General features: G+C 34.8%; 1 protein-coding gene across 4 annotated transcripts in view; it reads right to left on the bottom strand.

The window, feature by feature from the left end:
- The window catches only part of UGGT2 (UDP-glucose glycoprotein glucosyltransferase 2), an 86,248-nt gene that overhangs the window by 59,813 nt on the left and 12,713 nt on the right, over window positions 1-13,722 (bottom strand). For 3 of the 4 annotated variants that reach the window (XR_003527962.1, XM_027645275.1, XM_027645300.1), the window contains exons 5-10: window positions 10,922-11,096; window positions 8,853-8,949; window positions 7,724-7,805; window positions 5,546-5,646; window positions 2,528-2,627; window positions 824-859 (exon numbers count right to left, since the gene is read on the bottom strand). Coding sequence is in view for 3 of the 4 variants with exons in the window: in XM_027645275.1 (XP_027501076.1) it covers window positions 824-859; window positions 2,528-2,627; window positions 5,546-5,646; window positions 7,724-7,805; window positions 8,853-8,949; window positions 10,922-11,096 (591 nt within the window). In the remaining variant the exon portion in view is untranslated. The remainder of the gene's footprint in view (window positions 1-823; window positions 860-2,527; window positions 2,628-5,545; window positions 5,647-7,723; window positions 7,806-8,852; window positions 8,950-10,921; window positions 11,097-13,722) is intronic. The other variant, XM_027645286.1, reaches the window with a different exon arrangement.

Raw genomic sequence — 13,722 nt, 5'->3', positions numbered from 1 at the left:
AAAAAAACGCACAGAGAAAAAGGACAACCATTTCCAAATGGTTCCTACTGTGAGTAGTTAGGCAGAAAAATAAAACATGAATGTGAAAAAAATGAAAAGCTGGAAAAGAGAATACAAAGCTGGTCCAATCTTAGCAAGGAAGTAAAATACCTATCAGCAAAAGGTAAGCTTTACTGATAGCTTTGGTAACAGGAAAGCAACACCCTTAGGAATTATTAAGTAGCTCCTTGTCTGTGCATGGCAGTTGACAATGCAGGATTCTAGCAAGATTTTACGGAGAGGGTGTGATGGTTGGTCCTGGAAAAGAACACCCTACAAATCTGAGGGAACAAAAGTACCTGTGAAAGACATCTGTTCATTTTGAATTCTGTCATTTGTTCGATTTGTTCAGAGCTTCACAAAGCTTTTATGCAGGTTTTTCTACTTCTAGCAAGTAAATGGATAGTATTTATCTTTCTACATGATGAAGAAATGTTCTAATACAACCTTAAAGTTGCAATATTCTCTATGATATAATTTTGTGCATCTTTGTTCTTACCTGGACAAGTATGTAGCTATATAGTACTGAGTACTGAAGGAAAAAAGGAAACCTTTCACATGGTCATAATGTTAACATTCGTGAATGATTAATAAATAGCAAGTAACAGAACATTATAATACTTCATTATCTGTTCTTTAAGAATGCAATAATATGAGAAGTATACAACAAAACAAAGATGAAAAATACCCTATAAAATGAATTATCAAAATGTCGCCATGACATATATCAGTTGTTACACTGTCTACATCTGATGACATTTTGTAAAATCTACCTCAGACTAACCTTTTCAGCTGGAAATACTGAGACATAAAATGCAGGCTGTAAATTAGAAAGTGAAAGAAACTTTCAGAGGAATGGTACATTATTTTTTTATGGTCTAAGAGACTCCTCCATTTTTAAGGAACATATAATATTTAATTTTTATTTTCATAACTACAGTTCTAAAATTTTTATACAGCCTTTTCAAAGCATAATTTTCAAAATTAGAAAGAGTTGTTTTCATATATAAACTGTCTGAAACTGAAACAATCTTAAAATACTATTAATATAATGATCAGTTATCTATCTAAAGTGATTAAGCAATATGTTTTCATGTCCTGTTTATTCTAGTTTTTATTTTTCCAAATTAGTACTTCTGACTAATTGATTACCTTATTAATGAAATCTATTCTGTGCACTGTTTTCACACAATGCCCCTTGGATTTAAGTTTGTTGTCAATGCAGGTCTACTAAATTTAAATTATTTAAATATCTATAATCTCTCACATTAAAAATAACATGCTAGATTAGCATGTTAGAATACATGATACAGGACAGAAACTGTGATTCCTCTTTTAATAATTTTAAAGTCTTCTTATACTTTTACCCATAAAACGTTTGAAGAGTAGGTAAATTGTGCTCTCTAATGCCACAAATACATTCCACTTCAACTCCTGTCGTGTAACAATTTAATGACTTTTTAAATCAATTATTTAAATGTCACCTAGCATACTTCAAAATGGCTTTTTCCTGTCCTTTAAAGAACAGAACTTGCCTTGAAGTTCAACATTATGTACACTTCCACTATCTCCTACTGGAAAGCTGAATTTTCTGATTGATAACCTGAACGTAAACTTATATCATACTACTTCATAATAATTATGCTTCAGGCATTTTAAAAGGCATTTTGTTTCCTTGAAACAAGATGTTACAATGGTAGCTTTTCCATTACAGTGTAGATTTTCTCTAACAGACAATCAGGGGTGACAATGAAACACTGTGATAATTAAACAAGAGTGGTAAAATGTGAAAGCACTCTGAGTTAAGAACCCTATTTAGCATCACATTTAATTCAGTATTCAAGCAAATATTGCTGATAAGATTACATGAAGAACTTATTAAGTATGAAGAAAAGCATTTCTCAATTATAATAAAATTGGCTTACAGGAAGAGCAATTTTTAATATTAGGACAGACAATATTAAGGCCACATCCATTTATTTAATATTTATTTTGATCTTCTATTAAGTAATCTCTTATGGAAGACAGATCTTCCCCACTAAGAATGCTAACACACAGTAGCCAGGGCCCAATCTCCACAGCAATGTTGTGCTTAGAACTAACGTGTGTGGATCCCCCCCGAAATTTATTAATACAACGTTGCTTCTTCCTACTGTGACTAGAATCTGCTAATTATTCAACAGAAATTTCCACCTGAGAAAATATCAATCCAGTAAAATCCGTAAGGACTACGCATTCAACCATAAGCGCCTGAAGAATTAGCATGTCTTCATGGTACCTCCTGCATCAGATAGGAAACATTTAAGAGATCAATCATGAGCTCTCCCTGGAGTCATCTTCTACTCAATTAAATTGCCTGGGATCTATCTAGCAAGCTGTCATACATGAATATCTGACTGCAGGATTTGGATATAAATCTGTATTACTCTCATTAAATTCAAATGCAAACATGAAAACAGTTTCTGAAAAACAAGTTTAAGTATCATACCTGGCTCTTATTGGGAAGTTCTGAGCAATGTCTTTCATTACCTTTAAAGCATCATAAACAGGGGTAGACATAACTCGAGCAGCTGCTTGAAAACTAAGATCTGGCATGGGGGGAAATAAAAAACAAGATCACTGGAAATATCACTCTCAATCATTACTGCCTACAATCAGAAAACTGTTCTATATACACACTCTCACTGTTAACTTATTTTATGTTTCAATCAATGATTCAACAAGAAGTAACATTATTAAGGTTGAAAAGATGGTCACTTGAAAGTTGGAATATTAAATTCAGGATTTTCTACAGAATTCTGCTTAACTTTCTTCAACATAGACATTGTACGTGTAATTTCTAAATTTACAGAAACACAGTGAAAAAAACCAGACCATTCGTCACATGGTATTATGGTGTTATCACATGGGTATCTCACACTCAAACCTAGATACAAACCAACCCACAGAAAACCAGAACTACAGTAAAGAGTAAGATTTTTCCAGCTCCAGGACTTAACAAGATTTTCAGAAAACAGATATATTTAACATAGAAGGTTGCACTGAGCACGTGAATTGTACAGTTTTCAAAAGTAACAGCAATTTCAGAGAAAGAAAATGGAGACTTGTGAAAGAAAGGTCAATCTGTCAAATATCAGGTTCTCCTCAGTGTCCAGTACAATTTTTAAAGGGATTTCATTTTTCTCTCTATGCTTTTTCTCAGAATGAAGCAAATTTTCAGATTTCAGAACAGTTTAAAATTCATTTGTCTATGCACTAAAAAAACAATGATGGAATTCAGTTAGCTGTCTCTGGCATCTAACTTGAGTGTGGCATATTTTGGCATGTAAGAATAGGGAAAATCCAATTTTGGTACCAATGAGGTAAGACAGTAATATACTAGGTGCTTCCATGTACCTTGGACACAGTCTGCTTAACTACCTCAGGGCAATGATGCTTCTTCCTCCTAATTTGCTAGTTAAGACACCTGAGCAGAAACTGAAAGCCTTGGATTATTGAGTTTGAGGAAAGCTGATGCCACATATTGTAAAAAGTGCTGGGCAGAAAATAATTGAGGATGCTGCCTACTAAAACTTTGCACCAACTTTTCAAAGTAATTAGGAATTAAAAAAAAAAAAAAGAAGGCTGAAGGAAAGTAAATAACATACACTCTTAGTTTAGCCTGAGAAAGTATACCTTGGTTGCAAAGAAAGGTGAGAGTGGAATGTTAACTTGGTATTTCTTAATACTTATAAAAAAAAGTATAAAAAGAGATTGCTCTTTTAAAAAGTATGTTTCAGATCCCTTTAAACAGGCACATAACTTATCATCAGGTGAAGCAACACCCAGTTGCTGCTGTTACTACAGATAGTGATGTCTTACCTGTGGTAAACTTAAGAGCATATGCTTAAAATCCTTCACAAATTGTTAGTAAATTCCATTTTATGCTGAACAGCTAGAGTATGAATATTCAAACTGAGGCCAACTGACACCTTTTTACATTCTTGGTTATCTCTGGTTGGGGCTGTCACCAACCTACCCTTGCAGCACCTTGACACAGCTGAGAGTGCAGTGTAAGGCACCTTGGGGAAAATGTACTTACTAATTACTTATCTAAAATATAAAAGCTCTTGAAAGACAACTCTTGAATGGTGTTTAGGTTCATTTATAAATAGAAGCATGCCCTATAGCTGAAGTAGTTTTGCTTAAATTTAGTTAAATTTTTACTTGGAAGCTAATTAAAGGAAATCAGAGAGAAGCTGAGCCATTAATTCAGCCAGTATAATTAGTCATTAAGAATGAACTAAAGAAAGCACCCTGTCATGTCAGTAGTAAGAGTATCAAAACAAGTGCACCATAAAAACTGGGGGGCTGGAGACCCCCTGTCTAAGAAGACCCTGAATAACAGCCACTACAACTAAACAAACAGCATCACAAAGCTTAACTACTTTCAACACTAAGAACTGGTTGCTTGGGGATTAGCACCAATTTCATGTTTTATTTATACAGCCATGACACCACAGAAAAGACCACTACTAAATAAAGACCTTGTACTGGCTTTTGAATGTGTATGTTAAAGGGATCAAAGTTTCATTTCTTCTGCTTTAACATCAACTGAGTGGTATTCAATAATGTAAATAAAATTAAATAGTCAAAAAGAGTAGTTTCTATTTACTTGCAAAGTAGGTTTCTCAGGAGAACTTAAAAGCAGTGTTTTTCAATTGTTTTTCATTCTGGACAAAGATAAATCCAGTAGTTGAAGTTCACACAAAGAAGACTGCAAGTGAAATACAATTATCACAAATACCTAATATCAGATTGGACACTGCTAGCAAGCTCCATAACACCAGGGTCCCAAAAAGAAACCAAAGCTCAGCTTCCTTCATTGCAGTAGTATGAAGGCAAATCATTTTTGATCAGGTTGCCCTCTGAAATTGAAGAATGTAACAGGAAAAATTTTGTTGCCTAAACTTAAGTGTCATGACATTTTAGGGACCTGTATTAGAGTGGTTTATAATTTCATTCAAGCTACAGAATGTCCTGCAGGTCATCAACACAGAAGCTGTTGAGAAATCAACTTATACAGATTTGTTGATTTGTTCTCCTTTTCTTCAGGAAAGCTTTTAAAAGCATGTTCTTCCATTTGATGTTACATTAAAAAATGTGAACTCCAGTACACTGATAAAAGTTAGAATTTATGAATTAAACAAACTGTCTTTAACATGTATTTCATCCTGACACAAGAGTCATACCTTTTGCCTGACCTCTAAAAAAAACCCCTGAAACTAAATTTAATACCCGAGATTACACATTGGGAAAAAAATCTTATAAAATTACTTCAATGTTTCTTTATTTTCTGCATAGAAGATACCAACACATGTCTTTTAAATACTTAATGCAATACAGCCTTTTTATGAAACTGTGTCTCTTTTTAAAAGATGCTTTTATTGTAATGTTAATACATCAACATAACAAAGGAAAATTAAATAGAGTATTGTGTTAGACCAGAAAAAAATACAATACATACCCTGTAGCTCCCAAACCTTCAGTGGTTCCATGTTGTTAGTAGTTTCAATTAGATGTTTTTTAAACTTTTTCAGGTTATTTTTCAGATCAGGATATATCTGTCTACAATAAAACATTTTCCTTTTAACAAAGGCAGGATCAATTACATCCATCAATGTTTGCTTTTACCCACAATATTGTTCACAGCTAATACTGTATCTTTAGGGTAGCAACCAAGAATGAAAACTTGAATTCATTCTTAAAAAAAAAAAAAAAAAAGATTTATGGTAAGAAAAGGTGATTACTGAGGACTAAAAATCAGTTAATTAGAGTCTTAAGAGTAGAATCATTTAGGTTGGAACAGACCTCTAAGATCATCAGAGCATCAAGTCTGACCATTAACCCAGCCCTGCCAAGTCCACTATTAAACCATGTTCCCCAGTGCCATATCTACCCAGGGATGGAGACTCAACCACTTCTCCAGGCAGCTTTTCCCAATGCCTAAAAACCCTCTCCATGAGGAAATTCTTACTAAATACAAGGACTTCAATTGTTTTGTAGTGATCTGCCTCAAAACCTACCACATAAATTCTGATGGAATAAATGAACTCAAAGATTAAACAGTATCAACACACAATACAGGTAACTGTGTAGTTTGTTTATTATAGCATAATGTATACCTAACTGTATATTAACTGTACTATAGATTGACTGTAACTGTATGCAGAGTTTGTGGCATTACTTAGAAAAGATAAAGGCAAGCCAATATTGAGAACATCTATTATAAATTAACATTGCTGACAAAATCAAGCTACTGAGCACACAAATCACTAGTCTGACCTGAAGAAGAGCATGGTACCCAAAAGCTTAGCTCTTTGTTTTGAAAAGATAATAGGGTAATGTAAAGAAGTTCTGAGGGCAAACACTTCAGCCTGCTACAAGATATCCTTGAACAATCTCCATTAGATTTCTAAAGATTTTATGTCTTCTGCTTCCACTCATAACTATTTCACAGCTGAGAAAACTATAACGTTTGGCATGGGTATACCTGAAGGACAATTTACAGACTGAAATATCTATTTCACCTCCTGTATGAAACGGAGAAGAAAAAAAAAAGTCTAGAGACAATGTCAAAAAGTCTGAAGGATTATCTGACAGCTTCACAAACCAGTCACAGTGCAACATCAAGAAACTAAGTATAGCTAAACCTATCAGAATCCAAGAAGTAAAAAGTTCAGATAAAGATATGACATAAGCATTTGGTATGACCTGCTGTGGAAGGTCTCTAATATCCAGGTGAAACAAGGGAGCCTGCAGATCTAGATGCACTTCTAACTCAATTTGTTTACTTTAAAAAAGGCAGGAAAGGGGATGGGCTCTCAAGAATTTAGATAGAATTAGATGCTCTGAACTCTGAGACTCACAGCTTAGTGACAATTATCTACAAACAAGTTTACTTTTTGCTTTCAGTGGTAAGAGACAGAATGACACTAGAGAAGACCCACAGTCTTGGTGTTTTTCCTGAATTAAAAACAATTCATGATTTCCTGCATGGAACTGTTACAGGAAAAGGGAAGCACTTTGGATGACTGAAACCATGAAATGTATCTGTAAGTGAGGACTGGAAGGAGCCCTCAATAGAGTAACATCCAATTTCATCTGACAGATTGCAACTTGGAGATAAGAGTTCCTGCTGGAACAGAACACAAATTCACAAACTCCACAATAAGATATCTACAATAAGCACATCTTCCACGAAATTTCACTCCTATGAAATTAACTACTATCCTTCTTAAAAAGACCTTATGTAGCTACAGCACATGGATCTGTGTTTATTGTGCAACTATTTGCATTTTAAAAACCAACATTTTGATTCTAAGTATCTTACCAATAAGAAAACATGGTGTTCTAAGTTTTTGTGACTGCTATCCAGACAGATTTTTTTGATTTTAAAAAGTTTACTGTATAGGTTCACAGAGAATTAGAAAACTACAAGGAATAAATTGGAATTCACAGAATAAACAACAGTTGCATCTTTACATTCAGAAGACACATCCCAAAAAAAAAAATCAGGATTTTCACCCAATAAAAAAATTTCCAACATAAATCTCACGTCTTCTATTAAAAAAAAAATATTAAAAAATTGGTTCGGGTTCCAGAAAAAAATGCAGACATTTAGTTAAAACTTGTATCAACTCACTTTAATTTGCCAAAGAGAAATCCTTGGACATCACTTTCCTCTTCCTCTTCCTCATCTTCCTCTTCTTTTGTCTCATTTGCTCCTGAACACATAGCACATGTAGACAACATAAGCCAAGAAAGTTACTGTTCTGTTACGTTCTTATGAATTATAAAGCAGTTAACAGAAACACACAATCAGAAAGTTGTCATTCCCAGATGTAATCTTAATTAGATTTATATTTACACATTTTGGCATCAGAATTAGTACTTTACAGAACTTCACAACATCCAAATTAATTTTTAAATATGATTCATCCAATGGTAAAATTTTTTATATAAATGAAATTGATATAGTTAAACAGTTCACTTCCCAAAACAGCCATTTCTCGGTTTTATTAAGTGAAAAGATATAACTCTTATCAGCCAACTACTACCAAATTTATGCTTGAAAAGCCTGATGACTTTTAAGCACATGAATCTCCAGCTGGAATTTGATGTCAGAGATCAGTTTCTTTACCTTTAAAAGGTTAAACTATTTTTTGACATGACTCAAAGGTTTTTAAACCTTAGCCTTACCAAAGAGAGTTAACTTTCCTTATATCTTGTAAATGTCCATGCAAAGCAATTTCTCTGTGTCAACATGCTATAGCTACCACTTTCTGTGGTAAATGCCTCATTTCAACACGTAATATCCACTGCTTCCAATGCTATGACACATCATATCTTTCCTACAGAAGATTGTGAAAATATTTCCACATAAATTCAGAAAAAAACCTCTCACCCCTGAAACACTAATAGGTAGATACTGTAGTCACCAGCATATGAGAGATGCCAACAAATATGAAGTAAGTGAAGGAGAAAGATTAAGCAATTTTAAACTTACTGAAAGAAGACTGGGTTATGTTTTGAAGACCCAGAGAAAACAACAATTAGAGGTTAGATAATAAACTGTATACTAAGCTCAGATCTTTACAAATGTTCTCATGTATTTTGATGTCTTAGTTCCTAATACCTGAGATTCCCTTCTGTAGAAAAAAATTAAGCACAACCTTCGAAACATTAATGACTGAAGATTGTACAAACTGAAGATTCTAACACATTTCAAACATATCTCCAATGAGATACCAATAAATTAAAAAAGCACATACCTTTAACCTGTGTGTCATCTACTGCTTTATATTCTGTACTCTTTATTGCAAGTTCCACACTATATCCAGATAAATACATTTTCCTGGAACCTGGTTTCTGCTTGATGATATTATTTTAACAGAAGAAAAAATATAAGTTAAAAAGGTATTCATAGGAGATTAACAATATATAATACTGTAACTTTAAAATTTTATAATAGACATTACTTAAATTCATCTTTCAATTCAAAGTACAAGACATATTGACAGTCCACTGAGAAGGCCTGTAACAGAATGTGACAATCTCCTTTACCTCCTGCAGATCACAGAAAGGCTGTGTCAAAATTGTAGTCCCTTCACATAATACTCAAGAAGGACTAGAACAGGAAGAGCTCGTGTTACCGTATACAGCTATTGATACTTCACAATTCACATTTTAAACGGCTATGAATTTCTTTCTAATGTTGCCAGACCTTCAGCATGTCAGGAAGAAATTCTCTATTTTTGCATCAGACTGATTCTTTTAAAAAGTTTTGAGAAAACAGTTAATCAATTTCTGCAAGGCAGATTAAGACAAGGTATTAAGAATATGACTGCTAAAATCAAGTTGCCACTTTGTTAGAAACAAATAAGTACTTCTAACTCGGGAGTGGAAGTTTGAAATTCAATACTGTAATTACACAGAGAATATTTGTATCTGAAAATGCGCCCTAATTTGCCCCAAATGGAAATGCCCTTTCCAAAATGCAATTTGCACACGCACAGCAGCAATTGCTTGAAAGCCTTTCAGCTTTAGCTTGCAATTTCTAAGAATCATTCTGTACTGAGAATCCTCCAGTCCACAAGTGAAAACCCAGCAGGGCTGGGGGTTTTCTCTGTCCATCCTCTAAGCAAATCTCAGTGCAGAGAGAGCACTGCACTCTGTAAGTAGTCTAGGTGATACTGGCAAAAAAAAAAGACAGCAGAGAGACCGTACCTCTTCTGTACTCAATGCTCCCTCTTCTGGCATTTAATGTAAAAAAGGAGGGAGGATCCGTCTCAGTGGGAACCAAAGAATAAAAATGGAGGTTGTGAGGAAGAAAGAAAAGGGGACAGAGATCTGAAGAGAGAAAAAGTGCAGGCAGGAAGACAACATACGTTTGGGGGGACCATGGTGCATAAGCCAGGCAGAGCAATGAGACATTTAATATGCAAGTAGGCATTTAATTGAAATAAAAGAAAATAAAAGAACATAAAGTTCAGTAAAAACTATAACCCCAACTTAGAATTCAAGACTGGCATCCTCAAATTCTCTATTTCATTACTATGAGCAAACAATTCAAAGTCATCCACAAACTACGTATCTCATCTCCCTGAAATGTCTGGTCTACATAAATCACGGTAAGCTCTCACTTCATCAGGTTATTCTCATATTTGTCACACTATTTAAGAGCTGTTCTTTGAATATAAATTACAAAAGCCTTCCAAAACCAAAACTGGGGACAATACAGTTCCGTGTACTGGTATTTTATTTGCTTTGTTTCAGGGAGAAGAGTAAGTTAAGGAAAGAATTCAGAAACATTATGTTTCAAATACTGACACTGTGGAATGCAAACATCAAAAAACTAGTCAATGACACTGACCGTGACAGCCCACGCTGCCGTACTGCAATGAACATACGAGATCACATTGACCATTTATAAAAACATAAGTATAATTAATAAGGTTTCAATTTGATTTTCTATTCTGCTTTCCATTTTTCTAGTTCTCGTTATTATAATGTTCAGTCTGCTATACCAAAATTCACCCAAGATCTTTCTGTGGTGTACTAAATCCAGACATATAACCAAAAAAAGAGGTATTTCAAGATCAATCAGTGATGCAAATAGTGCTTGCATGCAAGATTAGATAATATTATCACGCTTTCCCAGCATCAAAATTTGTATTAAGTGAATCACTTCACCTAGAAAGTTTTAAAATTAGAGCACATATTGCACATGATGTAGGTAAATGTAAAAATAAATGCAGAAAATGTGTTTTGTCAAAAAGCAAGCAAAACAAAGACAGAATACTAACAGTTTACTGAAACACTGCTGATTTGAATTACATACCTGAACATAATGCCGGAGAACATAAACAATTTCCTCCTTTTGTGCCTTCTCAGATAAAATCTTGTGGAATTTGACAAAGTCTTTTGTACCCATTTCTGCATACAGAACAACCACTGGGCCATCCTCTTTGACAGTTGGGAATTTATGGTCTCCTTTAAAAAGATATGGCCTGGGTCTGGTTTTAAAACAAATACTTGTGATATTACATAGTCAGAAAATAAATTAAAACAGTCGCAGTTTTTCTACTTCATAATTGTGAAGGTTTATATGCTAAAAGTATACAAGCCATGTTAAAATCATCACAATATAATCATGATTGCTCACAGATGAACCTAGAACACCAAATTCACAAATTAAAGTATAATAAACTGAAAAGTCAGCATCAACTATAAATAATTTTAATATATTTTATCAAATTACCACACAAAGCAAATGAAAAGCATAGCACTTGGAGATTTTGTGGAATAATCAGTAACAGCTTGAAGCTTTTAATTTGAATGATTCATTACATCTATTAGGAATGTACAGAGCAATCAGCAAGTAACAGAGTAGCAGAGGAATATTCTGTGACATTTGAGAAAGCTGCTAACACACATGGAAACTAACTGGGGTTATACTACTTTAAAACCATCAAGCTCTCTTAATTTAGCTAATTTTGCAAATTTTGACTGCCTGCTTACCCTCCTCACTGAAAACCATGACTAGAAAAGTTATATTGCAATGATTTCTTAGATGACTAAAAACATCTTTTGAATAAAACCTGGGAAATATGGAGAAGTAACAGAGGATATCACTGAGCAGTATACTCAAGGTGGTAATTATGGATGAGCACATTTCTTTTCAAAGCCTTTGCACAGCCGCATTTGAAAGTTATGAAACTTTAATCCAAAACACAATAAATGTGTGTAGTAGACACTCACTGAAGAGTCACACTAGAAAGGTGTGAGCAGAACTCCATACACACCAGTTTCTGTGATGCAAAGCTTAGGAATATCTTCAATGTAAGAATCACAGAATAGCATACACTACAAAGGACCTTTGGAGGTAATCTGCTGCAAACTCTCACTCAAAGCAGGGACAATTTGTATCAGTTTACTCAGGGCCTTAACATCAATGTCCTGTGTAAGTTCTGTAGGTATGCAACTACAGACTTCATTTGTAAGGCAGAAATAATAGGAGGGGCCAAGTTCGAGAATTACCTTCAGTGTGTGTGGCCATGTGTCACAGAAATATCAGGCAAGCTTTGCCACTGCTATCACCGGATGAGGCTGACCAAGCAGGTGTCACCTGGGAGTCTGAAACAACTCCTGAATGAGTAAGCTCCGTTCAAGAACTGACCCAGCTCTTCCCCAGTGAAAGCATTGTATACAGGATGTGGCTTGTGCAACTTCCTTCTCATATCCAGAGAGACAAGAACTGTCACAGTCACTTATAAGAGTGGAAAACCTAAAAGTTTCACTTTTCTTAACTAGCCTTAACCACCTTAACTAAGGTGGTTACCAAGTGCTGCCATGACCTTCTTGAACACTGACAGACTCAAAGAAAGTGTTTCATATGCTAATGAACATGCTTCACTAAAAAATTAAGTGCTGCAGTGAAATAACACTGCATAGAGCTACCCTAATGACCTTGGATAGGAGAATTAAAGTGTTCAGCCCTTGTAAATCCAAGATAAGCCTCTGTTCTCTGTTTCTCTTCAACACTGAATAGTAGTGCGAAGGAATTGATTCTCTCTTGCTCTGAGAGCTGAAAGCTAATTAATTTCCTGCCATAAGAGATTCTCATAAGAAGGCTGCCTGAAAGGCAAGGAAGAACAGCTGGGCTGACAAAAAAAAGATAAAAAAAATTACATGGATGTGGAGTTCAGCACTTGCTAATCAGTCACTAGGATAGTACAGGCAACTATATGCTTGCCTAGACAGTTGCCAGGACAGGATGCAGAAGGAACATGATAGCAGACAGCAGACACATGTACTGACAAACCTAAGGCACTGACTGTTTTGAACAAAATGTGACTCCAATTAATGCTTCTTCTCTTAGCAGCAACATCCCCAGCGGTCTTAGTATTGTGTTTTAGACAGTTTGCAAGATAAGAAATCCCAAGAATTTAACCACATGTCCTTTGACAGAGCCCTTGAGCAGCCCACTGCACCTTCACACAAAATATTCCCTATTAGAGCCAAGCAGTCCATTGCAACACAGCTGAAAATGTAACAGGCAAAATCACAGTAGCTGCTGCATAAAGGACTGTGTGAAGCAAACCCCTGACTTTGACAGGCAGAATATTTGGGCTCTCCTGGATCCAAAGAGCCTGAGACTTCCTGAATCTTGGGTTGAGCTGATGGATCCACATAAAACTATGCTGCAGCCTCTTCTTTCTCTTCCAGAGAGATTTGAAACTATCAATCCAATATATAATTGGATATTGATATATCAATATCAAATTAGAATATTTCTAGTGTCCTCATCCAAATGTGAACTTTAGGACACAACTGAAAGCATTGCTTAAACTGGCCTGGCTTAAGTAGAAGAGTCATGACAGACAGAAAATGAAACACAATAGAAAATAGTTTGAAATACAAAGAAATCAATAAATCATAATGATCTCTTTTCATACAAGATAGATAAAAAGAATGACTGGTTTAGAGGAACCAACAGCAAGATGGCACACTGTCTTATATATCATTTGTTTACCACATAGAAAAGAAAGAACAGGAGCACAGCCTTATCTCTATCACCTATGCTAAACATGTCCTGCAGAAGTGAAAAGCATCTGCTAAGCAGAGTACAAATGGAAATAA

The sequence above is a fragment of the Corapipo altera genome, unplaced genomic scaffold, assembly GCF_003945725.1.
Source record: "Corapipo altera isolate COAL_440 unplaced genomic scaffold, ASM394572v1 0, whole genome shotgun sequence".
Classification (NCBI taxonomy): Eukaryota; Metazoa; Chordata; class Aves; order Passeriformes; family Pipridae; genus Corapipo; species Corapipo altera.
Note: the sequence above shows the minus strand (reverse complement) of the source record. Positions and strands in the feature narration are given on the sequence as shown.